Below are 27,880 nucleotides of genomic sequence, written 5' to 3' on the forward strand. Positions count from 1 at the left end.
TACGGTCAATTTTAGAGTCACCAGTTAACCTAACCTGCATGTCTTTGGACTGTGGGGGAAACCGGAGCACCCGGAGGAAACCCACGCGGACACGGGGAGAACATGCAAACTCCACACAGAAAGGCCCTCGCCGGCCACGGGGCTCGAACCCGGACCTTTTTGCTGTGAAGCGACAGCGCTAACCACTACACCACCGTGCCGCCCAGCAGTACACTCAATTTGGCCATTCACAGCTGCTTTAAGTAGCCCACAAATCCACTGCAACTACCAATACCATATAATGCAGATAAATATTGCAATGAAGGAATCTGTGCCCAGGTTTATACTTAACCACACAACAATAAGACACCAACAATGAAGTACAAACACTACACTGCGTGTATTCAAATAGAAAGCCCAACACCGTTGCACGGCTACGCATTGTCAAAGCAAATACCAACCAAACACAGAGATGCAGCACAATAAATTTCAACATTAAATAAAGCAGAACAAAATACAAATGCTTACCGGCTGCCTCTCCAGTTTCCCAAATGCCACATTTGCACAGTGTTAGCTCAAGTAGGTCAGAAGCACAACAGTTTTAGAGTAACTCTTACTAATCTCTCACCACCCCACAACTAATCAGCTGATTAACACACCTATGAGCAGGGCTGCCAACTTTTCGAAATTCCTTGGAGTGAGATTTTTTTTTTTTTTTTTTTTGGGGGGGGGGGGGGGTCAACGGCAAAATTTTTCCGCACACCATGCAGTAAGTGGGAATTTTGTATTCAGTTTGATATTCACTTGTCCCCCTGCATTCTGGTGTTTTGTTTATGGGTCGTCCAGCTGGAGATGGACAATGGGGGGGGGGGGGGGTTTGAGATTTTGGATTTAGTAGACGTTCCTGCAGTCTGGTGGATTTTTGGAGTGGCCTGCTGTGCCATACCTACATTCTTACACATCCTGACTTGCCAGGCCTTCAGCTTGTGGCCAACAAAAGCACCAAGTTTTGGCTTAAAAGCCCCCACACTAGAAAACTACAGATGACTGCCAATGTTCCTGTAGCCCTATAGACCTGTGTTTCAGATTTAAAGGCAAGTTCACGTTTGAAAATATTTCATCAGCTAAGCCTAAACACCTTCTGAATTGAAACTAAATGTTAAGTTTTTAATAACTGTTGCAAAAAATAAGATTGTCCCTCACTGACTATTCATTATGCATTTAAGGGCTTTCCCCACCACTGGGTTCAGCAGAAGATTGGCATGGGGAAAAATATCAACAGCAAAAGAACAAATAAAATGCTTAAACAGTAAGCAAAATGTGCATGTGCTACAAGAAACATTAAAATGATTAAGTTTGAACAGTATTGAAACACAAAAAGCTGAACCTTGGCCATAGGTGGGACTGTGCACACAAAGTTGGGCTTAAAAATTTTGGTCATACTTAAATAAGCTATATTAATATATTTCTTATTAATTTATTTCTTATCTATGTTTCTTATTAGTAATAAAGCATTCGTCAGGGCCTGTTATCTGACAAATATTCTCTACCTGTCTTGCCCTCTTTGAAACCCTGTCTCCTCAGTATATTGTTCTCTGTCTTTTTTTTTTTAATTATTCACAAGTTCAAGTTCTTTGATATTACAGGTGACCATGCTTTATTTACTTTAACTGAGCAATTACATACATCATAAATAATTAAAAAATAAATATCCTGTAAATAAACAATAGATATGGTGGCTAATGGCTCTTCTTGCATTTGTAATATTATCTCTTACTTGCTTTATTTTACAACATTTCCAGTATGGCTTCAAATAAAGTCATAAAGTATGATAACATACAGTAAACAAACTAAAAATGCGCCTTAATAAATGTGTGCTAAGGAGGTGCTCTCCCATGCTGCTTGTTGGGGAAGATAGAGGCTGTGGCATGGCAGTAGGCCTATGATTTAGCATGCCTAGTACGCAGCTCTCGATATGGCATTAAATATTCTCACAACACTTATAGGCTAAAACGATTCAGAAACTTTATATAAGTTCATAATTACGCCAGTAACACCACACATTGGATTGCATATGTACAAGCCTGTCTGAGACACCTGTCTTCAACTCAGATACCTTCTTCTCTCTCCTCTTCCTCTAAATTGATGGTAGGCAATTATCCAACTTCCGGCAAGTGCAGCATCATTAGATGCGCCACCTACCATAGGGGAGTGTGTACAGAAGGGAACACCTCTCTGCCTGTTTAGCCGTGCATAAGGCGTAACTGATCGATCGCAAGTGGTTGGCGCGACGCAATGGGTAGCCTAGATTAGATAGATAAACTAGATTTTTTTTCTAGCGTGAGAAATCGGATGTATGGCGTGTGAGCATGTGAAGACAATCAAATGCATGTGTCTCACGCTCATTGCGTGAGAGTTGGCAGCCCAGCCTATGAGCCTTCAGTTTGCAGCTCACACTCAGCTGCAACGAGCCCAGCTGCAATTAATAATCAGCTGACTGGCAATGCTCGTTCCAGTCAATCAGCTGAGTTGCAGTGATCTCACTTTCAAACACACACTTTTTTTCCAGTTTTCTAAACACATTTTTCCCCTGTGTTTCCCAAATGTAAACAAACACCATTAAAAACCAGTTTGACTTTACACAGGGAGAAACCTACCGCTGTATTGTGTTTTGAATTTCTTTGCCGGAGTGCCCATTCAGAATCTTTTCAGTCGCTATTGAAAGTCACTCAGGTGGAAATACGTGTTTCAAACAAAATGTAACTTCATGGTTGGCGGGATTCTCGCAATGCAGTGTGCGCATGATCAGAAGTGGAACGAAGTCTCGCTACCACAAGATAACGCGCAATTTCGTAAGACTCTTTATTGGCTGTTTGTGCTTTCTGTGGTGTACAGTACGTTTGTAAATGTTATGCGCTCTTTTATCATTGTGGGAATTGATTATAGCTCTAAATAAATATTGAAGTTTTTTTTAAAGAATCCGTATAACTTTATTTGTACGCCCGTATACTACGTTTATTGAATCAAATCCATATAAAATACAGACATTCCGTATAGGTTGACATGTATGGAATAATGAACAAGAGACTCACACCCAAAAGACCATAATTATGATTCATGAACAGATTGCTCCTCTCTACTGAGAATATGCAGCAGTCATGTGACAAGTGAATGAGAGACTCATACCCAAAAGACCTGGGGTGGGTTTCCCAAAAGCCTCTTAACACAAAAAGCATCTTTTACTGCTTCTTAAGAACCTTCTTTAAGCTAACATGGTTTGCCCGAACACTGTCATAGCCAAAGTAGTTCTTTAGTTCACTCTTAAGTTATGATGAACCTGGATCACTCTTTCACAGCAAGAACGTCTTTGAGATCTCACTTGCAGCCTAATACACAGGATGTGCATGCGCCTCTGAGGGACTCTTCCAATCAATGGGTGAAAACTGTTGTTGAATATACTGCCCATATAAAATTATTTTTCTTGTACATTGCAAATACATCAACTTAATTATTAAATAAATACACACATAATATTATGACTATATTTCAATTTGTTATGGAATTACATGTATTAAACATCATAATGTCACACTGATAACACCACATTTTAATCAAATTTAACTCCATTAGTAGGCAAGTGATTATCTAATTTAGTGTCATAAATGAAACAAATTGCTGCACCTGTAACATGGTACCGTATACAGTGGTGCTTGAAAGTTTGTGAACCCTTTAGAATTTCCTATATTTCTGCATAAATATGACCTAAAACATCATCAGATTTTCACACAAGTCCTAAAAGTAGATAAAGAGAACCCAGTTAAACAAATGAGACAAAAATATTATACTTGGTCACTTATTTATTGAGGAAAATGATCCAATATTACATATCTGTAAGTGGCAAAAGTATGTGAACCTCTAGGATTAGCAGTTAATTTGAAGGTGAAATTAAAGTCAGGTGTTTTCATTCAATGGGATGACAATCAGGTGTGAGTGGGCACCCTGTTTTATTTAAAGAACAGGGATCTATCAAAGTCTGATCTTCACAACACATGTTTGTGGAAGTGTATCATGACACAAACAAAGGAGATTTCTGAGGACCTCAGAAAAAGCGTTGTTGATGCTCATCAGGCTGGAAAAGGTTACAAAACCATCTCTAAAGAGTTTGGACTACACCAATCCACAGTCAGACAGATTGTATACAAATGGAGGAAATTCAAGACCATTGTTACCCTCCCCAGGAGTGGTCGACCAACAAAGATCACTTCAAGAGCAAGGTGTGTAATAGTCGGTGAGGTCACAAAGGACCCCAAGGTAACTTCTAAGCAACTGAAGACCTCTCTCACATTAACATTAGCCAATGTTCATGAGTCCACCATCAGGAGAACACTGAACAACAATGGTGTGCATGGCAGGGTTGCAAGGAGAAAGCCACTGCTCTCCAAAAAGAACATTGCTGCTCATCTGCAGTTTGCTAAAGATCATGTGGACAAGCCAGAAGGCTATTGGAAAATGTTTTGTGGACAAATGAGATCAAAATAGAACTTTTTGGTTTCAATGAGAAGCGTTATGTTTGGAGAAAGGAAAGCACTGCATTCCAACATAAGAACCTTATCCCTTCTGTGAAACATGGTGGTGGTAGTATCACAGTTTGGGCCTGTTTTGCTGCATCTGGGCCAGGATGGATTGCCATCATTGTTGGAACAAGGAATTCTGAATTATACCAGCAAATTCTAAAGGAAAATATCAGGACATCTGTCCATGAACTGAATCTCAAGAGAAGGTGAGTCATGCAGCAAGACAGCAACCCTAAGCATACAAGTCGTTCTACCAAAGAATGGTTAAAGAAGAATAAAGTGAATGTTTTGGAATGGCCAAGTCAAAGTCCTGACCTTAATCCAATCGAAATGTTGTGGAAGGACCTGAAGTGAGCAGTTAATGTGAGGAAACCCACCAACATCCCAGAGGTGAAGCTGTTCTGTATGGAGGAATGGGCTAAAATTCCTCCAAGCCGGTGTGCAGGACTGATCAACAGTTACCACAAATGTTTAGTTGCTGTTATTGCTGCACAAGGGGGTCACACCAGATACTGAACGCAAAGGTTCACATACTTTTGCCACTCACAGATATGTGATATTGGATCATTTTCCTCAATAAATAAATGACCAAGTATAATATTTTTATCTCATTTGTTTAACTGGGTTCTCTTTATCTACTTTTAGGACTTGTGTGAAAATCTGATGATGTTCTAGGTCATATTTATGCAGAAATATAGAAAATTCTAAAGGGTTCACAAACTTTCAAGCACCACTGTATACCAGGGCAAAACATTGCCAAATTGGCATTGCGGAGAACAGCTGAAATAATCATGGCTGCACTCCAGCGAATTCATTCCAAAACTCCACTTGTCTGGCCAGCAGGTCTTGTTTTACCCATTTAAGGGCCATCTGCTCTTGCTGGTGCTGCTCCCTTTGGTCATGCAGGTCTTGGAGCAACTGAATCATTCACAAACAACACATCACTAAACAGCATCCTTATGTACATGCTGTTGTTGTGCAGGTGAGCGAAGGCCGGATGAAATACATCACTAAGCAGCATCCTTATGTACATGCTGTTGTTGTGCAGGTGAGCGAGGGGCGGATGAAGTGGAAATGGCATCTTCTGTCAGCCTGTTTGTGCAATAGGCAAACTGGTGGGAGTCCAGTGTAGTTGGTTGGTTCATTAAGAGGTGACTCAAACCAGTTCCTCAAAGCATTTCATCACAGTGGTGGTGAGTTCAACAGGGTGGAAGTCATTCAAGCATGTTGTAGTAGAGTGCTTGGACACCGGTATCATGGTTGTTGTCTTCAGGCATGTGCCTGAAGATTTATTAACATTTATATTAACTGGCATTAATTAAAGAATATGAAAATTAAAGAAAGCGAACCAACACAAACCCATTAATTAAGAAAAATAAAACTATTTATTCAGTTATCACAAAAGAAATGCCACTGTTTAACATTTTATAGGGTTTTCTGTGCATCTCTAAATGAGCTGTGTAAGGATTGCACTTTGCACTTCAAATAAAATCAGTACTTATGAAACTTTTGTAAATCTGGCGAAAAATTTTAGTTCCCTTTTTTTGTACAAACATTTACACACAATTTTACTAAAAGGTTGATAAATGAGGCCCAATGATCAGAAAACCACAAAGTAATTACTACACTGCAAAAGTGTAGTATGCTCTAAATCCAAAGCTATTGCAGTGTATCAGCTATGGAGTCAAGTTGTGAACTTGAATTATGATTTTTTTTTTAAAAATCAACATTTCAAAGATAATACTTCAGATCACGACTTAACTTCTTACCTTTCCTTGCTTCTTTGCGCTAAGTTGCACATAAGGCCTCCACACTCTTCCTCCAATTAACCTCGTCCTTTGCAAGGACCCTGACCTCCTCCCACGACCTCCAGCCTGCTTCCTCCCTCTCCTTCTCTACAGTTCTGCGACACGTTGTTTTTGGCTTACCAACCTTTCTCCTTCCTTCTGATTTCCACATCAGTGCAGTGACACAGTGATTTTGCCTAGGCATCCGCAGCACATGACCTAGCCATCTCCACTGTCTCCTCTTAACTACAGTGCTTATCCTTTCACATCACTTACTTAGCTCATCTTTAGATATAATGTATGGTCAATAGATCCCCACGATCCTCTTGAGGCATTTGTATTGAAACAAGTCCAATTTTTCATTGTCCGCTACACTGACCTTCCATGTCTCACATCTGTACAGTAACACAGGCTTGACTAATGTGTTGTAAAATTGGATCTTAGTCCTCTTGCTGTACCTCTTTGAGCCCCAAACCTTCCTGAGCCTACCAAACATTGACTTAGCCTTCCCTAGCCTGTTCTGCATGTCCTTTTCAGCTCCTCCTTCATCACTCACTGTAGCACTGAGATACACAAAGTCTCTGACCTCCTTTATCTCCTTGCCATCCCTGAACTTGATCCTGCTATCACGGTCTTTAGGGTTGATCTTAAGGATTTCAGTCTTCTTCTTGCTGATCTTTAAGCCGATTCTACTACCTATGTCTGATAACTTAGTTGTTTTCCTCTGCATCTGGTTTAATGTTGTGGAGATGAGCGCGATATCATCCACAAAGTCGAGGTCTTCCAACTGCTCCATCATCTTCCATCTTATGCCTGTGTTGGCTCTCTCTGTTGTTTGTTGCATTACCCAGTCGATGGCTAATAAGAAGAGGAATCCTGACATCACACAGCCTTGCTTCATGCTGGTTTTAACCTTGAACCAATCTGATGTTTTCCCATTGTCAAGTACATTTGGCATCATTGTAGAGTAGTTTTACGACCCTAATTATCTTCTCTGGGATTTCATAAGATCTCATAATGTCCCAAAGGCTGTCTCTGTGAAGTGAATTGAATGCTTTCTCAAAGTCGATAAAGTTGATCAATAGGGGAACTTGCCATTTGCATGCTTGCTCTATTAAGGCACGCAGAATAAAGATCTGTTCAGTGGTATTCTGCCCTTCTAAGAATCCTGCTTGCTCAGGTCTTAACCTAATACCTGTACTATCCTTCATTTGTCGGATGAGAATCTTGCCAAACATCTTACTGGCAATTATCAGAAGCGTGATGCCTCTCCAATTGCCACAGTCTCCTAAGTCACCTTTCTTTGGTATCTTTACAATCAATCATTTAAGCCATTGGTCCAGACTCTTCTCTTCATCCCATAATATTTTAATGTTCTCATGTAACTTTGTTGAAGATGCTTGTAAATCTGCCTTTAAGAGCTCAGCTACAATGTTGTCTACACCACCTGACTTTCCATCCTTAAGAGCTGCAATTCCAAGTCTTACTTTCTAAGCTGATCAGTTCTATACTAATGCTTTCAATCTCTGGTGTTAAATTCACATTAATTTCTATGGGGTTCTCAGGTGGATCTCGGTTGAGAACTTCCTCGAATGCTCCTTCCACCTTTCTAGTTGTCTGTTTTCCTCAGTTATGATGTTATGTTTATCCTTGACTGTGGCACTGCTGTGACACTTGTCATTGCAGATGTTCTTGGTGGTCTCATACAAGGTCTTCATCTTGCCACTGTCCACTGCTCTTTGGGCCATGTTCATCTGGTTATCCATCCAAGCTCTTTGATCTGCTCTAATACTTGATTTCACTTCCTTATCCTTTGCTCTGTACTTTGCCCTTAGTTGTTGCTGTATTCTCTCAGATCTTGCACCTTCTACTTGTCTCTTCAGATGTTTCCTCTCATTGATGCGCGACCAAGATCCTACACTTATCCATGGCTTGCTATGCCTTTTCTTGCATCCTAAAACTTTCTCAGCTGTGATGTTGTGAGCCTTGTTGAACTGGTCCCATCTGGTGTTAATATTCTGCTCATCATCGAGAGCTTCGAGAACTGCGAAGTTGTTACGGAGTTCCAAAGAAAAGCTGTTCCTGATATTATAATCCTTCAGCTGGTTGACCTCATACCTAATTCAAGAACTGGGAGGCTTGCCAGCCTTCTTAAGCTTAAGCTTGATTCTAGTTCTAATGAGATCATGGTCTGAAGGAACATCTGCACTACACATAGTTCTCATATCCTGAATAGATTTCCTAAATCACTTGCAGACAAGCACATGATCAGTCTGGTTGCGAGTTCTTCCGTCCGGCAATACCCAGGTGGTTTTGTGGATATCTTTGTGTGGAAATATAGTACTGGTAATAACCAGATTGTTCATCTCGCAAAAGTCAATCAGCTTCTCACCATTTCTGTTTACATCTCCAGTTCCATGGGTTCCTATGACCTCTTCCCTTCTTTGATTAGATGTTCCAACCTTTGCGTTCAGGTCGCCGCTTACCAGTAACACATCATGCTTCCTAACCATCTGTATGACACTCTGCAGCTGTTCATAGAACTCATCTACCTCTTCAGCATCCATTGTTGATGTGTAGACTTGGATGACTGTGAGCTTCATAAACTTGGAATGGAACCATGCCTTGATTATATGCTCACTAACTGGTAACCACTCTAACAAGGCTGACTCTGCTAGTTTGGACATCATTATAGCAACTCCACTGCAGTGCATGCCATCATCTCTCCCAGAGTAAATCACTGTTTCCCCTGTTGATAGCTTAAGGTTTCCAGACCCAGACCATCTGCATTTGCTTATTCCTAATATGTCGATGTTGTATTCTCTAATTTCTTTAGCCACTTGCGCTGACTTACTTATTGCACTCATTGTACACACATTCCAGTTTCCGATGTTTATAATCTCTTTGGGTCTCAGAAGTGACTTTATCGGTCAATGGGCTTCTGTGGAGCTTTCACCCACCGATGTCATATTGCACTGGTAATCCGTAAAACAAATATCTTTGTCTGGAGGTACCTGGCTAGCCTCTTCCTTCTGCCCATAACTCACTTGAAGAGTGTGTCTGGTTTCAGTCAGTTTCAGTACTGGTTTCAGTAATGACGATTTTTTTTTTTTTTTTACAGGGATGGGTCATTAGCCCATTGCCCAACCCCCAACCTGGAGGGCCAGGTACTGCAATTTGTCTGGCTTTTCACCTGGAACCTGCCCAGCAAGGCTGAACCTACCAGGGACCGAGGTCCCAGCTGATATAGCTACCAGGATCATAAAAGCACACAAACCTCCCCACCACTTTAAGGCACAGCACTTAGGGAGGCGACTTAACTCCACATACCTCTTTAAACAAATTAGTAATATAACCACATAATGCAGAAAATTTCATGAGCAAAACACAGTCACACTAGTGGAAAAAAATCAAAATAAGAAATACTGCAGGCGGCACGGTGGTGTAGTGGTTAGCACTGTTGCCTCACACCAAGACGGTTCTGGGTTCGAGTCCAGCAGCCGGCGAGGGCCTTTCTGTGTGGAGTTTGCATGTTCTCCCTGTGTCTGCGTGGGTTTCCTCCAGGTGCTCCGGTTTCCCCCACAGTCCAAAGACATGCAGGTTAGGCTAATTGGTGGCTCTAAATTGACTGTAGGTGTGAATGTGAGTGTGAATGGTTGTTTGTCTCTGTGTCAGCCCTGTGATGACCTGGCAACTTGTCCAGGGTGTACCCCGCCTCTCGCCCATAGTCAGCTGTGATAGACTCCAGCTTGCCTGCAACCCTGTGGGACAGGATAAGCAGCTACAGATAATGAGATGGATGGATGAAATACTGCAATACACATGTATCAATGACCACTCTTATATTGCTAGATCTCTTGAATAAAAAACAGTCAACAGAGGATTATTTTTAAGAAATGAATGCTGAACTTGTGTCAGAAATGATGATCCACCTTTCAAAGCAATCCATGTCACTGCATTGCATTTCGATATGTGATTTTAAGATAGAAAAGTAATTACATCAGTGAAGGAATGTCAAATGCAATCCACAAACAGTCTTGCTATAGTGACATGAAGAAAATGTTCTACACTGGAAAGCAATTGTTTGATCTCTTTAGTGAAAAACAATCAGAAGAGTATTTTTTGTCTGCACCTTAAGAGACCCGTCTGTTAAACTCCTGAAATTTGCAGACAACACAATGGTCATCGGCCTCATCGGTGAGGAGTCTGCATATAGACGGGAGGTTGAACGGCTGGTCTGTTGGTGCAGTCAGAACAATCTGGAGCTGAACACGCTCAAAACTGTGGAGATGACAGCGGACTTTAGGAGGAGCCCCCCCACCCTGCCGCCCATCACCATCATCAACAACACTGTGACTGCTGTTGAAACCTTCAGGTTTCTGGGCTCCACAATCTCCTGGGACCTGAAGTGGGAGACCAACACAGTCACCATCATCAAAAAGGCCCAGCAGAGGTTGTACTTTCTGCGCCAGTTCAGGAAGCTCAACCTGTCTAAGAAGCTGCTGACACAATTCTACTCTGCCATCATTCAGTCTGTTCTCTGCTCTTCCATCACTGTTTGGTTTGGATCGGTCACCAAGCAGGACAAGAACAGACTGCAACAGACAATAAGGTCTGCAAAGAAAATTATTGGTGTCAGCCTGCCCTCCATCCAAGACCTGTACCTGTCAAGAGTCAGGAAATGGGCAGGTACTGTAACATCTCTGCAGACCCATCACACCCTGGTCACAAATTGTTTAAACTTCTCCCCTCTGGGAGACGCTACAGATCACTGTACGCAAAAACAACCAGACACAAGAACAGTTTTTTTTCCCTCAGGCTGTCTCTGTGATGAACAGCTAAAACCGGACTCAAATATCAGTAACATCAACTGTGAAATAGCTGCACACTCATACCGTCATTCTGTGCACACTGTATATTTATATTTACTAAGTCATCCTTGCACTATGCGCCATTTTACATAAAAAATACACACACATACATATATATACACATACACATATATATATATATATATGGGCGGCACGGTGGTGTAGTGGTTAGCGCTGTCGCCTCACAGCAAGAAGGTCCTGGGTTCGAGCCCCGGGGCCGGCGAGGGCCTTTCTGTGTGGAGTTTGCATGTTCTCCCCATGTCCGCGTGGGTTTCCTCCGGGTGCTCCGGTTTCCCCCACAGTCCAAAGACATGCAGGTTAGGTTAACTGGTGACTCTAAATTGACCGTAGGTGTGAATGTGAGTGTGAATGGTTGTCTGTGTCCATGTGTCAGCCCTGTGATGAACTGGCGACTTGTCCAGGGTGTACCCCGCCTTTCGCCCGTAGTCAGCTGGGATAGGCTCCAGCTTGCCTGCGACCCTGTAGAAGGATAAAGCGGCTAGAGATAATGAGATGAGATATATATATATATATATATATATATATATATATACACACACACCCTTGTCTATACATATATTTACCCTTCTACATGTACATAGCTTTTTGTTTTGTTTTTTGTCTACGCTTTTTTTTTATCTGTTTGTATTAAGAGAGCTAAGTGAAACCGGAGTCAAATTCCTCGTGTGTGTTCACATACCTGACAATAAAAGTGATTCTGAGAATTAAAAAAAAGATGAATTGAGTATCAGAAGTGAAGGCAGCCTTCTTTTATTTGTTGCATATACAACACAATGAAATTATTTTATTTGCATATCCCAACTTTTTAGGAAGTTGGGGTCAGAGTGCAGGGTCAACCATGATACATAACTCTGGAGCACAGAGGATTAAGGACCCAACAGTGGCAGTTTGGCAGTGTTGGGGCTTCAAACACTGCCCTTCTGGTCAGTAATCCAGAGCTTCAACAATTGCACCACCATGGCCCTAGTATTAGTGACATGAAGCAAATGAAGATAATGAAGGGAGTGTAAGTCTCTTAAGACTGTAAGTAAGAATATAAGACTTAAGAATGTGAATCGCCTTTGCATTTCAGTGTGGAGAAATCCTGCCACATTTCATCACACTTTCATCAGTGTGTAAAAATCCTTCCACACTGAAATGTATTCACTGACCAATTACAGCCCTCCACTGTACTCATAGTTGTACTGCATTCAACTTACCTCAGAAGTGATAAAAAAGTGTGAAAAAAACATGTACACACCCAAGTTCAACTGTGATTAATATCATGTCAGCCGATGCTCAGTACTCCAATTCCCAGAATGCACAGCAATCTTCCAACATGGTCACTGCACACCAATCCCAATCTTCAGAATACTAAACACCTGTTTCTCATTACAGCCTCATTACCACACAGCATAATAGGACTCACTTCAGATTTGCTCAACGTGAAATATCACTCAGTTCCATGGTGTCTGTGTGTACCAAGCCTTTTGAACATGGTGCGACTCTGGATTTTGACTGTTGTTTGTATTTTGGCTTTGCCTCTACTGTCCTGTCTTCTGATCACATGACCACTGCTTGCCCACTGATCCTGATTCTGCCTTTTGATTTGGATTTGTTCACCAGTCTGTCTTCAATAAAGTAAACAACCATCTCTTTTGTTTTGTCCACATTCAGGTTGACTGCACCAGTCTGATAGCCACTGCACCTCCTCAAGGGTCAAGGTATCTATTGTCCCAAAACAGGGAAAATGGATTTGCAGCCAGAAAGATGCACACAAAGATATTCACACACAATACATAACAGACAACACGTCATGGGCAGGGTCCGTACAAATTGAACATAAGCACTAAACAATTACAAACAAAGAGCTAACTACCATTCAGCACCTGGATGGCAGTGGGGACAAAGGAAACCTTAAATCTCTTAGTCCGAAGAGCAGGCACCCTCCACCGACGGCCTGAGGGCAACAGTACAAATTCAGGCCGAAGGGGATGATCTACACACTCTAAGATCAAAAAAGCCTTCCTGAACACTTGTTGGTTATACAAATCAGTTAACTGAACCTGACTCCTCCCTATAACCTTACTGGCCACTTTAACAAGGTTACCAAGCCTGTTTTTATTGGCCAGGGTCAGATTTCCATACCAAGCGACAATACAAAACATAAAAACTGATTCAATAAAACTTCTATAAAAGAGGGTCATCATCTCTGAGCGAACATTAAAAGAGTACATTTTCCTCAAAAAATAGAGCCGTTGCTGAACTTTTTTTGCTGTAAAGGCAACATGAGCATCAAAGCTCAATTTGTTATCCACAACCACTCCCAAGTATTTGTAGCTGTTTACCAGCTCAATATCTACACCTTTAATGCTGGTTACCACAGGACAAGGACTAGACATTCTAAAGCTGATTATCATATCCTTTGTTTTAGACACATTTAACTGGAGAAAGGATTCATCACACCAAGATAATCATCTACAGTAGGCCCATGATTTAGCTCCTCCCCTTCAAGAAGCCTCACAATGACAGAATCGTCAGCAAATTTAATAATGTGTCTATTTGCATAGTTGCTGCGACAGTCATTAGTGTACAAAATGTATAATAATGGGGAGAGACAACAACCTTGAGGAGAGCCAGAGGAGGAATACATACAGCTGATTTGAAAAGCAGCCATTAACCCTCACACACTGGGACCGATTGGTCAAAAAGTCCAATATCCAACCAACAAGATTAAAATCCAATTTAAAAAAACTGATTAGCTTCTCTGCTAACAGATGTGGCTGGATAGTGTTAAAAGCAGATGAGAAATCTACAAACAACAGTCTTGCCTGAGCTTTGGATCCCTCAAGATGGTGATACAAAAAATGTAGCAGTGTGACGGTGGCATCCTCCACACCTCTACCTGGCCTATAAGCAAATTGTAGGGGATCCAAAAATTCTTCTACCTGCAATAAAACTTCCTTTTTAATAAGCTTCTCCAACGTCTTCATTACTAAAGATGTCAGCACCACAGGCCTGAAATCATTTAATGTAGAAGGCTTATTAATCTTTGCAACAGGGACAATAGTGGAATGTTTCCATAACTTAGGGACCTTTTGTTGCTGGAGAGACAGCGTAAAAATAAAATGAAAAATATTGCACAGCTGTTCAGCACAAGTTGCCAGAACATGGCCACAAATATTGTCAGGTCCTGGACTCTTACTCTTTTTAATTTGTTTTAAGTATTTTTCCATACTTTGGACATCCAAAGCAAAAGCAGCTCTGGTGGTGTCCTTTAATGTATTCACCATATCAGTGAAATCACGATTATCAAATCTTAAATAAAAAGAGTTTAACTCATCAGCCAACTGCTTGTCAGAATTAAAACCAAAGTAATATTGCTATGACCACTATTTGCACACCCAGTCATAAGTTTCATACCGTTCCAGGCTTCTTTTAAGTTATTAAAAGCCCAACTCAGCTTCAATTTTATCTTTATATACAAGTTTGGCCCTTCTAATTTCAGATCTAATCTTCTTAATTTCTTTAACCTCAATAACATTTCCCTCCTTAAAAGCGTTTTTTCCTTTTCTGAATCAGGCCCTTAAGTGCTGACGAGGCCCAAGGTTTATTATTGGGGAAAAACTTCACAACCTTAGTTGGAATAACATTGTCTCTACAAAGGAGATATAACTGCATACAACGTCCGTCAGTTCATCTACTGTCCGAGGAGTCAATGAATACCGACCAGTCAGTGCAATCAAAGCACCCCTGCAGGGCGCGAAAAGACTCCTCGTTCCAGAGCATCACCTGCCGTTTGCGCACCTTCTCCCTCCTCAGCACAGACTTATAAACAGGATAAAGATGCACCGTATTGTGATCAGAAGATCCAAGAGCAGGACCCGCTACGGACTTATATGCTCCTTTTATGCAGCCATAACAGAGGTCCAAAGTTTTCTCATGACGCGTAGGGCAATTAACGTACTGATAAAAACTATGCAGTGTTTTCTTTAAGTTACAGTGATTAAAATCTCCCAAAATTATATTAGGAGCATCGGGAGAGTTTAATTGAAGAGACTGAATCACTCTGAAGATAGTATATTGGCTGCAACTTCCGCATTTGCCTTGGGATGGATGTAAACAACAGTGACGTACACACGAGGGAATTCCCTCAGGAGATAAAAAGGTCTCAATGACACTGACAGGAGCTCTATGTCCGGCAAACACAGCTGCTCACACACAGTGAAGTTATTACACCATCTTCGATTAATGTACAGGCACACACACCTTCCCTGTTTTTTTTTTTTTTGTGTTACCTCGCAGTCCCGATCCAGCCGAATAGGAGCTCCGAATCCAGTTAAATCCAGGGAAGCGTCGGAATCTGAAGCAGAAAACCATGTTTCAGTGAATGCCAAAAGACAAGCGTCCCGGTATTCCCGATGATAAGTAACATAACCATGTAGTTCATCAGTTTTATTCCTTAATGATTGGACGTTGGCAAAAATAATAGAAGGCTGGGGGATACGGCTACGGTTGTTATGAAATTGTTTCCGCAGCCGCTGACGCACTCCGCCTCTCTTTCCCCTTTTACTTTTTTTAGCCACGTTCTGAAAATTATTCCATGCAATCACAGGATCATTCAGTATCTCCGGACTTATACTGGAGACCTGTGTTAAAAAAAAGTGCAGAATCCACAGTCTGAAGACTCAATTTTAAATTTAAAAGAAACTCACGTGTGTACCGAATTGTTTGTGAGTGCACATGACTCCAAGCAAGGTACACAAATAAGATCAATAAAAACAGACGAAATAAAATCTCCATCTCTCCACGCACCAACTCAAGTATAGTTGGACATTTAAAGGAATACTTAAAAATCAACCCATGAAAGACAAGACAATAAGCTACATACGAAACACTCAAACACAAGAGCTGCCGGTCGCCACAAGAGCAGCGCCCTCTCTACACTCCTTCTACAATAAGACTCCTTCTACAATAACCTCCTCTCTGTATGCTGACTCATTGTTCCTTTTGATGAGACCTATCACAGTCATGTCATCAGTAAACTTGATGATGTGATTTGAATTGTGAGTTGCTGCACAGTCATGAGTCAGCAGAGTGAATGGCAGTGGACTGAGCACATATAGCTCTGGGGGGGCAGTGCTAAGTATGGTGGTGCTGGAAGTTCTGCTCCCAATCTGGACTGACTGAGGTCTCTAATACTTCGTTTACACATAGCCGGGTATTTATGAAAACGGGTATCTTCTCCTCATACTAGAAAATAATTCTGTTTACACAATGCTCAAAAACAGCCAGGGAAGGCTGTCAAAAACATGTCAAACAAATAGAAAGCCAACCAGAGATCTGAAAGCCAAGGAGGAGGGACTGTCAGATCACAATGCTAAAACTCCATTTTCTCCATAACACAGAGAAAACTCTGTTTTCCACTGTTTACACGCAGGCATGAAAACGGAGTTTTCACAAATCTCCACTTTGCCCAGAGTTTTCGAAAGCAGCCATTTTCAGTGACTGAAACCTCTGTTTACATGTAAATGATGGGTGCAACCACATAAATAAATATCCATTTTTATAGATACCCGGCTACGTGTAAACGGGGTCTCAGTCAGGTAAACCTGGATCCAGTTGCAGAGGGAGGTGTTCAGGGCAAGCAGGCTCAGCTTTTCAATTAGGTGCTGAGGAATGATTGTGTTGAATGCTGAACTGAAGTCTATGAACAGCATTTGAGCGTATGTGTTCTTATTGTCCAGGTGGCTAAGGGCCAGATGAAGGGTGGTGGCTATGGCATCATTTGTTGACCAGTTATGGCAATATATGAACTGCAGGGGATCTAGGAAGGAGGCAGCAGGGTCTTTATGTGCCTCATGATGAGCCTCTCGAAGCACTTCATAATGATGGGTATGAGTGCAATGGGATAGTAGTCATTGAGGCAGGACGCTGAAGACTTCTCCGGCATGGGGACGATGGTATTGGTCTTGAAGCACTTTGGAATGATGGCATTGCTCAGAGAGATATTGAAGATGTCAGTGAGAACACACTGTAAAAAATAAATAGTTGAGAATACTTAAAATTTGCAGGCAACAGTCTGCACTAAGAATTTTATGTTTTGCACATTATGAACTATATACTAATCCAACTATGAAAACACTATAGTCCCAATTATTAATTCTTAATTATGCGAGTGATCCGTTATTTTGAATTCCTCGTTCTGCCTACATAGATGTCTCGTTTTGCTGAATAGAGGCATGATTCGCATTACTACAAAAAGTTAATTGAGGTTATCATTATTTATCACTTAACTATACATGCCTTTCTTCATTGCTCTACACAATTAGAAAACTTCAATAATGAAATATACAATGAACTTTTTTCCCCAAAACTTTATTTCAGTAACCAAAATCAAGTATTTTAATACAGAGCATACACCCCTTTCTCTATTTGAAGTCTTTTCATGTCTGTTAACGTAGTGTACGTGGGGTTCCATTTCTTGAAATAAAACATGTACATTCAGTCTTTCAACTTTGCCATCTTCAGTTTCTTATAGACCAGGCTGCACATTTTTTATTGCATTTCTTAACTGGGGTATCTTGGCATTCTCACCAAGCTGCTCTTAAGCTGGTAAATAAAATACAAAAAAAAAAACAAGAATGTAGAAAAATGTATAAAATATTAAATAAAAAAGAATGCTGGACCTCCAAGGCCCAAGTGAGGAGGTTAAAACAGGCAAGATGCAAAGTTAAAACGGGCAAAATGCAAACATGCTGCCCACAAATCACTCTGAAAATACACTGTTGTATATCCTTTTTTCCCCAAACATACTCAATAACAATATGGGCTATCGAAAGGAACTTAATCTAACCCAGTACACTCACTTCACTATATGAACTTGTACACTTATTTCACTATACAAAGCAGGTTTGCTTTTCAGAGATCGCACACACCCCTTTCTCTATTTGAAGTCTTTGCACATCAATTAACGTAGTATACGTGGTTCCATTTCTTGAAATAAAACACGTACCTTTAGTCTTTCAACTTTACCATCTAAAAAAGAATGCTGGACCTCCAAGGCCCAAGTGAGGAGGTTAAAACGGGCAAAATGCCAACATGCTGTATATCCGTATTTTTTCCCACTCAAAAAATAACAATATGGGCTATCGAAAGGAACTTGATCACTCACTTCACTATAGAAACTTGTACAGTCACTTCACTACACAACCTGCTATTCACTCTTTAAGTCTTACAGAGCAAGTTTGTTTTTCAGAGATCGCACACGCTGCGTGCATTTTGAATCCATTTCCATGAACACATTTTGCAAAGTATCAAAGGTATACTTCAGAGCCTTCGGGTAAGAAATATTGAGGGCGTAAAGCAGGCCAAAAAGGTATGCAAGAGCAGTTGGAGTGTCTGGGATATCTTGCAAAACAATTCGCTCTTCAAGGATGACTGCAATGTTTTGCACTCGTGTAGATCTTCCCGGACCACAGTCTTCATGAACATAAAGAATGCCCACAGCCACGCCCCGGAGAGCCACATCATCTGCATCAGTCTCCTGAGGAAAACAAAGCATGAAAGTCTTAGAGCTCATATCGACTTTGTCCAGTTCTTCCCCCCGCCTCCACACTCATGACTGTCAGCAACGTCATTGTGAAGTTTGCTGATGACCCGACAGTGGCCCGCTCTCCTCTGACGGAGATCTACACCCTGCCCCTAACTGCTACAGCTGATCAAGGACAGCTCCTTCAGCACTCGCCTGTTTCAAACTGTTGCCCTCAGGAAGGAGAAACAAATACACTGCAACACCTGCACTGACTACACATATGCGTTCCACTGCATAAGTACACTGCTCAAAAAAACAAAGGCAACACCAAAACAGCGCAACTCCAACTTAATCATACTTATGTGATACCAGCCTGTCCAGAAAGGCAGCAACACTCATTGTTAGTCCATTTTCTCTACTGTAAAATTAACAAGCAATGGGTAGAAAGAAATTGAGTGAAATAGAGTTATTCTGAAGGTGTTGTCCACAGACCATCTTTTTCCATCATCCTTTCTGGATGATTTTTTGGTCATGGTGCATTTTGACAGTTCCACACCACTGTAGGTACCAGGAAGCTATGTCCATCACCACTGAATTTGCTCAGGTAGTGCTACTCGTCCAAAATGGCACATCAATGTGCGCTGTGGTTTGCCGTGTCCCCTTGCAGTGTCCAGAGCATGGAGGAGATGCCAGGATACATGCCAGTACACCAGGGAACATGGAGGAGGCCATAGGACTGTTTACAACCCAGCAGCGGGATCACCAGCTCCTTCCTTGTGCCGGTGCCACAAGAAGAGCACTGCCAGAGCCCTGCGAAATGAGCTTTACAGGGCACTAATGTGCATGTTGATGCTCAAATGGTCAGAAACACACTTCATGAGGAGGGTATAAGGGCCTGATATCCACACGTATGCTTAAAGGGCGGCACCGTCGAAAGCAATTTGCTAACCCAGAGAACATCAAAACTAGCATGTTCGCCATGGGCACCCTGTGCGCTTCACAAATGATGTTGCAGGCAGCATAACACTCTCCATGGCATCTCCAGACTTTGTCATGTCTGTCACATGTGTTCAGTGTGAACCTGCTCTATGGTGCAAAGAGCACCAATGGTGAATATGCCCATCTTAATGTTCTCTGGTATACGCTAATCGCTCCCTACAGTGCCACTCTGTGAGCATAGGCCTCACTGGTAGAAATCAGGCCCTCATACCTTCAAGTAGTCCGTTTCTGTCCATTTGAGCAGAAACATGCACATCAGTGGCCTGCAATGCTCATTTCGCAGAGCTCTGGCAGTGCTCTTCCTGTGGCACCTGGCACAAGGAAGGAGCTGGTGATCCCGCTGCTGGGTTGTAAACAGTCCTATGGCCTCCTCCATGTTCCCTGGTGTACTGGCATGTCTCCTGGCATCTCCTCCATCCTCTTGACACTGTGCTGGGGGACACAGCAAACCTTCTTGCCACAGCGCACATTGATGTGCCATCTTGGATGAGTTACACTAGCTGAGCAAATTCAGTGGGTGATATAGACAGTCTCACAGGGGTGGGACACTGACAAAATGCACATGTGACCAAAAAATTAGTCAGAATGGCCATCAGCTGGCCACCACCAGCAGAATAACTCTTTTTGGGGCTTGTTTTGGTTATTACCTTTAATTTCTACCCATTGCTTGTTAATTTTGCATAACAGTAGTCAAAATGGACTTACAATGAGTGTTGCTTCCTAACTGGACAGGCTGATGTCACAGCAGTATGTTTGACCTGAAGTTGCATTGCATTGGTTTTGGTGTTCCCCATTATTCTTTGGAGCAGTGTATAGCACAAGGACAGGTTAAGACTTACTACGTAAGGCGTAATAAACTTTATACACAGAGGTGTACATACACAGTAAAATTGCACATTAAAAGAATACGTTTTTTCATGTGATTTATGCACAGTAAAGATTGTCTTCTGCCGTGTGTGATTGGTCAATCAATAGCTTATTATGAAGCTGCATTGGACACACAAGGAAGGAAATGTGCCTTAAAGGAGAATTCCATCCAATTTCAACATTAAGTTGTATTGTCTACGCTACCCTTGACTTGTCACTACCCAATGACGTCAATTTGTTTGTTCAATCCTTTCTGAGAGATCAGCCATTCTAATGGGAGTTACGGTTTGTTAACATCTTATAAAAAACATCTTAACATACTGTAATCCAAAGATCATCCCAAAAGTTACTGCTGTATTGAAAGGCATCTGGTAATATTGCATAACTTTTAGGATAACATTTTGAGTATGTTGAAGACGTGTTAAAAAATGCAAACAAACCATGGTCCTATTAGAATGGCTGAGATCTCAGAAAGGATTGAACAGACATGCACATCTGCACTGCACAGCAAGTTGTTTTCAGTGTGCATGTGTATAGCGTATACATGCGTTACAATAGAATAGAACAGGGGTGGCCAACCAGTTGGAGACCAAGAGCCACATTTTTTACTGTATTACCGCAAAGAGCCACATCATACACATGGGCACACGAACATCACCCATCCCTTCCTCTCTCTCTCTCTCTCTCTCACACACACACACACACACACACACACACACACACACACACACACACACACACACACACACACCTCTGCTCAGCCAGATTAATAGTAAATGTCACACACCAACATATTTACTCCTACAGTACTAAGACCACAGGCTGAGGCCAGTCATTTTTAACAATGAACATTGTGTGCACTTACTATGCATGCTGCTTAGTGGGACTCATGGCATTACCAAAAAAAAGCCACACCATACACATGACCGCACATGAACATCGCCCCCCCCCCCCCCCCCCCCCCCCCGCTCTCTCTCCCTCACAGACACACACGCTCACGCACCTCTGCTCAGCCAGATTAATAGTAAATGTCACACGCCAACATGAGAGAAATTTACTCCTTCAGTCAGTACTAATACCACAGGCCAGTCATTTACAGCAATCAATATTGTGTGCACTTACTATGCATGTTGCTTAGTGGGACTTCTGACATTCCTTGCCTTGAACAATCCTCTTCAAATCTGCCTTGTATTCCGTCGTTGCCACTCGAAGCAGTTCTTTCACATGGGTTTCAGTCAGAACAGAACGATGCTTTGACTTCACGTGTTTCATGGTAGAGAACACAGACTCGCAGACGTATGTTGACCCAAACATTGACAGTATCTTAAGCGCAGCCCGTTTCACATTCGGGTATTTTTCCAATGGCACACTTTTCCAAAACTCAATGGTGCCTTCCCTCAAAACAGGTTTCAGTTGGTCTTCCTCACGAAGATCGATCATCTCCAACTCAGCCGCAGCCTCATCTGTGACTAGCGGGGCTTTCAAACAGTCCATCTCCGCATTGAATGGGTCGACGAGGAACGTAACCTGTGGCCTTTTCAGTTGTACAGTATATCACGGAACCGGGTTACAAAGCTTTCGTGCAGGTTTTCAATTAGTGTTGCATATCTAGCTCCTTGCTTATTCAGGGAGGCGGGAAGCTTTGAAATGAGCTAATGACAACTGACATATAAGGCAGAATGGCTTGCCATTACGTTCAACAAAAAAGTATAAACTCTCCCACTCTGTTAAAAATGTCCTATGTTCGTCTTCATATTTTCGTTTTGCTGTGCATTTTTTCATTGCCATTTTGAGAGGCTACTTGACAAGATACACCTTGCCCAAAAACTGAGCGATTATCTCACGCACATGCGCATTTGACATGACCTGAAAATACCGTAATATACCCAAGCAAAGCGAAGATGCATTTGACGAAAATACCATACTGAACTCAAGCAAAGCGCACACGCACATTAAAAAAAATTTTAAAAAAACCCACAAACTTCGATATGAACGTAAGAGCCGCATGACACCGGGCAAAGAGCCGCATGCGGCTCGCGAGCCGCGGGTTGGCCACCCAAGGAATAGAATGTCATTATATAATAAGTTTTCCAAAAAAAAGGTGGTTTTTGTTTGATGCTAATGCACTTACAAGGCATTGTTTGAAGAGTTCCTTAGGTTCCTCACGGAGAAATACTGGAAGTCCTCGAAGAGCAGCATCTTTGCGGTGCCTGAGGATGTCAGAGGTCTTCCCGAAAGAAAAACAAGAAAGTATACAAACATAGAAAGTTGAGAGTACTGCCAAATAGTAAACGTTAATATTTACAAAAGAATAATTAAAGATTTTTTTAAGCAAATAAGAATAGTGTGGTTTTTTTATTACCCAGTTAGAGCAGTGTTAGAAAGATTAAGTATTTCAACCATAATATACCTCATCATCAAGCTTTGCCATGACCTCCTCCATTGCCTTCCCAAAGGCTGCTTTTTGGTTACGGTACAGACGAAGTAGTTTGGGAGCGTAGTTGTCCACTGCAGTTCTGAATGTCGTCAATAACATCTTGTTTGTGATGCAATGGAACTCTGCATCAATCTGTCAAATACATAAATCAACAATAACCACAGGTATGAGTCAAACACAGTGGAAGGGTTCTCAGAATGCATACAGTTATGCTGAAAATAATAGCTGTGTCTTTAAAGGTAAACTGTGTAGGATTGTGGCCAGAGTAGGTATTATATGCTGTTCGTTGAAACTCTGCTGCCTATAGCCAAATGCTGAAGAAATGCCTTTGAAGTGGATGTTTCAACAAGACAGTGACGCCAAACACACCAGCAAGCGAGAAAAAACATGGTTCCAGACAAACAGCATCCAATAATCAGAGGTGTCAAAAGTAAAAGTAAATGTACTTTTGTGGTGTAATTACAACAGTAGCACATGGTATTACATAGGTGTTACACCATTTACTCCATTGTACCTAATGAGATAGATAGACTGTGTTATTACTGAAAAACACTAAAAACCTGACAAGGACCCACCACAAACTCAATTCAACCAGTGCAGAATCAGCTGATCGTAAGACAACACTGGTCTGCTTTTTACTCAGATAAGTTACCTATGTTGGAAGGAAATTGTGTTTCTATTTTTTACTTTTGACACCTCTGCCAATAATGGAGTGGCCAGCACAATCCCCAGACCTTAATCCCATAGAACACTTGTGGGCTGACCTAAAAAATGCTGTACATGAGGCAAAACCAAGAAACGCAGAGGAATTGTGGAATGTAGTACAATTGACTTGGGCGGCAATACCTGTTGACCATTGCCAGAAGTTGGCTGACTCCATGCACCACAGATGAGAAGCAGTTCTCATAAACCATGTTTATGCAACAGAATTAGTTTAGGATGCTACTTAAGTTGAATTTGAATTTCTTAGTTTGTACGGTACTTTTTTTGAGCAAAGACAGAGGTCAACGCTGCTATTTTTTTAACATTACATTTCTTGACTTTCTGTGAAATACAAAATTTTATTACTTTTTCCAATTTCTTGCTTTGAAATAGAATGTGCAGCGTCCCTAATGCATTTGTGTTCATTAAAGTAAAATTTATTTCAAGAATTGACATTTACTCATCTTTTTTAAAGACACTGCTATTATTTTGAGCATAACTGTACCTTTGAAAAGAAGTCTACATACATTACAGAAAATACAAAATGTGCAAATTCTTACCTGCTCTTTGAAAAATAAAGCAGGCCATCTCTCCTGCACTTCAATCACCATTGGCTTATTATCAACCACCTCCCTTCTCCTCAGGGAAAAGGTCATTTCCATGGTTTCCCTTATGAACTTCTCATCTACTTTGGCCATCTTTGTTGCTTCCACCAAAAGCTGTCTTTGCTGTTCAAGTGAGGAGTCATCATGCAGATTCGGATTCTCTGGAAAATGGTTTATCTCGCCACGCTTGGCCTTCTTCAGTGTGTATATTGCAGTGCCTCCATCTGCCTTTCTTTTGCAATTAAGGGACACTTCACTGCAGCCAGCCAGCCGCAGCTTTGCTCTAAAGTTATTGAATTTGTTCCTTATACTACAAAGCCACCCATCATACCCATTGCCATCAACCTCTCTGAGGCATGCGTATTTGTTAATTAACGCAATTGCAATGGATTCAAGTTCGTGGGGCTGAGGATACGCCTTTATTTCAAAAGCAGCATGGGCAATTTTGTCAAGAATGTCTGTCTTAATGTCTCTTGTGACATCAGTGCCTTTTTTGGTTTTCTCATATGCCTCATTGCCTTTTCTTAACTTCAGCTCAACATCAAGGGACAGAGCTGGGATAGGGAATGGAGAGGGCCACTCTGACGCGCTGCGTAAATGTCCTGAGGTGGTGGGAGAGGGGCTGGGAGAGGTGCTTATGGAGGAGTTTAAGCTTGCAGTGTCGAGTGACGAGATAGACCCAAGGGACAGAGGTAGATCAAAGGGATCTTGATAAGCTGAATGCCCTTTCCACTTAATGTGTAGAACTGCACGATTAGGCGGGAGTTCTGATATATGCGACAAGTCGCAGAGGGCATTTTGGAATTCGGGGTCCTCAAATTTTAACTGAAAATCCCCCTGAAGTTGTAGTTTTTCTTTTAGCAAATCCACGAGTGCTTCCACAGACTCTGGCACTTGTGATAGTTGGACACGTCTTGCTTCATCAGCAGATATTATTACTCTAAGCAACAGTGCCTATGAAACAGAAAACACTCAGGTTTGGGAAAATGCATTATACACAATAAACATATTCATGGAATTGGTATGAGATTAGTTTTTGATGAACACATTTACTCACCATCGTCCATCTAACAGTGTGTTCTCAGCGTCACCCAGAGCCTTCCCCCAACAAGGTAAGCTGCCAAAGGATAGTAATGATTCAGTTCATTGACATCAAGAACAGTTATTTCACCATAGACACTATCCTCTACTTGAAAAGACCTATAATGCTCGAAGTACCAGGCAACAAGTTTCTTTGACAGGAATAATACTTTGTCACCATGAATAATGATGTTGACAATTTTGAAAAATTCTGGCTGGCCATAGCCATGCCCAGCTGTGACAATCATGCCTTGAGAGTATTCTGTTCCAAACAGTTCGAGTTTACGAGTTATAGATATAGTGTCAACATGGGGTAACTTTCTTAACACTGCAGACCTCTGTGCACAGTCCAAAGTTCCCACCTGAACAGCTTCAACTTTGTCAATGTACAAGTCAGACTTGAAGAGGCTTTGTCCCGACAAATTGTAAGCCATTAACTGCTGATGCTTTGTAGCTAAGGAAAGCAGTACATTTTTTGTGTTATGTACATTACGAGCAACTGTCTTAAAGACACTATGCTTTGATTCGAACCGCATGGTCCATAGTTCCACTAATGGACCATAACAACGTATGAGGTGTGGATAGTGTTCAATTATGTGATGCTTTGGTTTAAAGACAAAATCAGGAAATGTGGCTCTGAGTAGTAAGCGATGATCGGATAACTTGGTTGCCAGAAAACTCAATGTTTGCTCTGTGAATTTATCAGAAACAATTATCTGAACGATCTCCTTCAAGTCCATTAATATCTCCCATGATGGTTCATTCTCTGGGACAATTCCACCAACCAGGAGAGGAAGCAGTCGCAGCAGCGCCCAGTTTTCATGGCCGTTGCCCCCTATAGACCTCTTTGAAAAGGCTGATTTAGTAATGATCTTAGGCTTGTTGACTTTATCTGAGTATTTGTATGGGAATGAACTGATGATGTGGTTAAGTCTGTCCAATGTGAAAAAACCTTTGGAAATCAAATCTGATAGGCACAATTGTAATTCGACTGGAACAATGCCTTCAAAAAAGTCGTGCAAGACATCAGGGGGGAACCCTGTCACAGGATGAAAGGAAGGCAAGTGCTTACTCAACACACACTCTCGTTTAACACCATTTACACTGTGAAGAGTTTCGTTTTGCTTAAGCTCCTCCACAAACTCATTGTGCTGTTCAACAGTTCTCAAAACAAAATCACCTGCATTAACAGTTGCTATGTCTCTGTGACTCACCAAACAAAAACGACAAAACTTATCCACAGTAAAACTTTCTTGGAACCCTGCTAAACTGTGCGCTCCAAGATTATCTGCACAGACACAGAACAGCTTCACATCAACAGACTTCCCTAATTTCTCCACAAAGACCCCATGTTGACCAACCAGCTTTAGATCCTTTATCAGGGGCTCTAAAAAACACTCATAGCCAAATTTTCTGACATCAATACTTTTCCCTAAAGCTCCCAACTGAATCGATGTCAACCCTGCTCTGAACTTCACTGGTAAATTAAGAATGACCCAATACACTCCAACTATTTTGTGAATCTTGCGTGATGTACCCAAAGGGTTGCATAATTCAAATTCATCAATATACAGAGCTATACTGATTTCTGTGTCTTCACTGTCGGAAACACCACGCGGTCTGAAGTACTGGCCATCCTGGAAAGTCCTGTAAATACCATCCAAGTGGTCTTGATTGACAACTAATGCACCTGAATAATCAGAGCGTCTCAACAAGTTTTCAAGCACCAAAGTCAGTGGTACATAAACAAAGGAGTTTCTACTGTCTTGTCTGTAACGATATTCTACTGCCTCAATGAAAGGAAAATTTTGTGCAAAATACTGGTTTCTTCGGTAGTCAGTAGATAGGCAGCCCTTTTCAGAAATTGACGACAGTAAGGGATGGGATGCAAAAAATGAATCAACTATCTCCTGAACAACAGTGCTATCTGATGTCAGGTGGTGTTTTGCAAGAACCTCTGAAACTAACTGAAAAGCATTGGATTTTGAGCATATCAATATATCACGTAATCCCTCAATTATCGTTTGAACTGCACTCCGTGAGACATGCAAGACAGTTTGCATAGACAGAAAAAGACTCACAATTTTGTGCTCAATTGTTGTACACTCCAAATTATCTGTGGCATGTTCCTCCAACACATTACTCGATTCAGGTTGAATGAAAGTTGAGGCAGCACTTTCAGCTACAGTTACAGCACAAGGCTGAATGACTGTTCTAAAGTCACCTGTATGATATTGCTTATGTTTTCTGCTTTTATGTGAGCTGACTGTTTTGTATGAGTTTGTTTTAAAGTCACAACCTAAAAAAGGGCATAAAACAGTTTCCTGAATTCGAAGATGATTTCCCAGGTGTTTAAAAAAATCCCTTTCACAACATACTTCTTGAAAATCACAACATTCACATTTGAAGGTGAAATTAGACTGATCTCGAGCAAGTGCACCTGTT

The 27,880-nt window shown here is 41.5% G+C and overlaps 1 protein-coding gene across 1 annotated transcript; it reads right to left on the bottom strand.

The window, feature by feature from the left end:
• Positions 1-17,038: 17,038 nt before the first annotated feature.
• Positions 17,039-24,448, bottom strand: LOC132894740 (uncharacterized). The gene is made up of 5 exons (XM_060934856.1): positions 24,311-24,448; positions 23,022-23,180; positions 22,743-22,838; positions 18,540-18,757; positions 17,039-17,210 (listed from the first exon to the last, which is right to left on the bottom strand). Exons 1-5 carry the CDS (start codon positions 24,446-24,448, stop codon positions 17,039-17,041), a joined length of 783 nt encoding a protein of 260 aa, XP_060790839.1.
• Between the last annotated feature and the right edge of the window lie 3,432 nt (positions 24,449-27,880).

This window comes from Neoarius graeffei, chromosome 12 (assembly GCF_027579695.1).
Source record: "Neoarius graeffei isolate fNeoGra1 chromosome 12, fNeoGra1.pri, whole genome shotgun sequence".
Taxonomy (NCBI): Eukaryota; Metazoa; Chordata; class Actinopteri; order Siluriformes; family Ariidae; genus Neoarius; species Neoarius graeffei.

Bases quoted from the DNA above. Each gene is read 5' to 3' on its own strand.
- LOC132894740 (XM_060934856.1), bottom strand. From the start codon at position 24,448: ATGGCCAAAGTAGATGAGAAGTTCATAAGGGAAACCATGGAAATGACC. The intron at 22,839-23,021 runs GTATATTATGGT...TCTTTCGGGAAG, and splicing joins TGGCAAAGCTTGATGATGAG to ACCTCTGACATCCTCAGGCA. The intron at 18,758-22,742 runs GTAAGTGCATTA...TGTTTTCCTCAG, and splicing joins AACTCTTCAAACAATGCCTT to GAGACTGATGCAGATGATGT.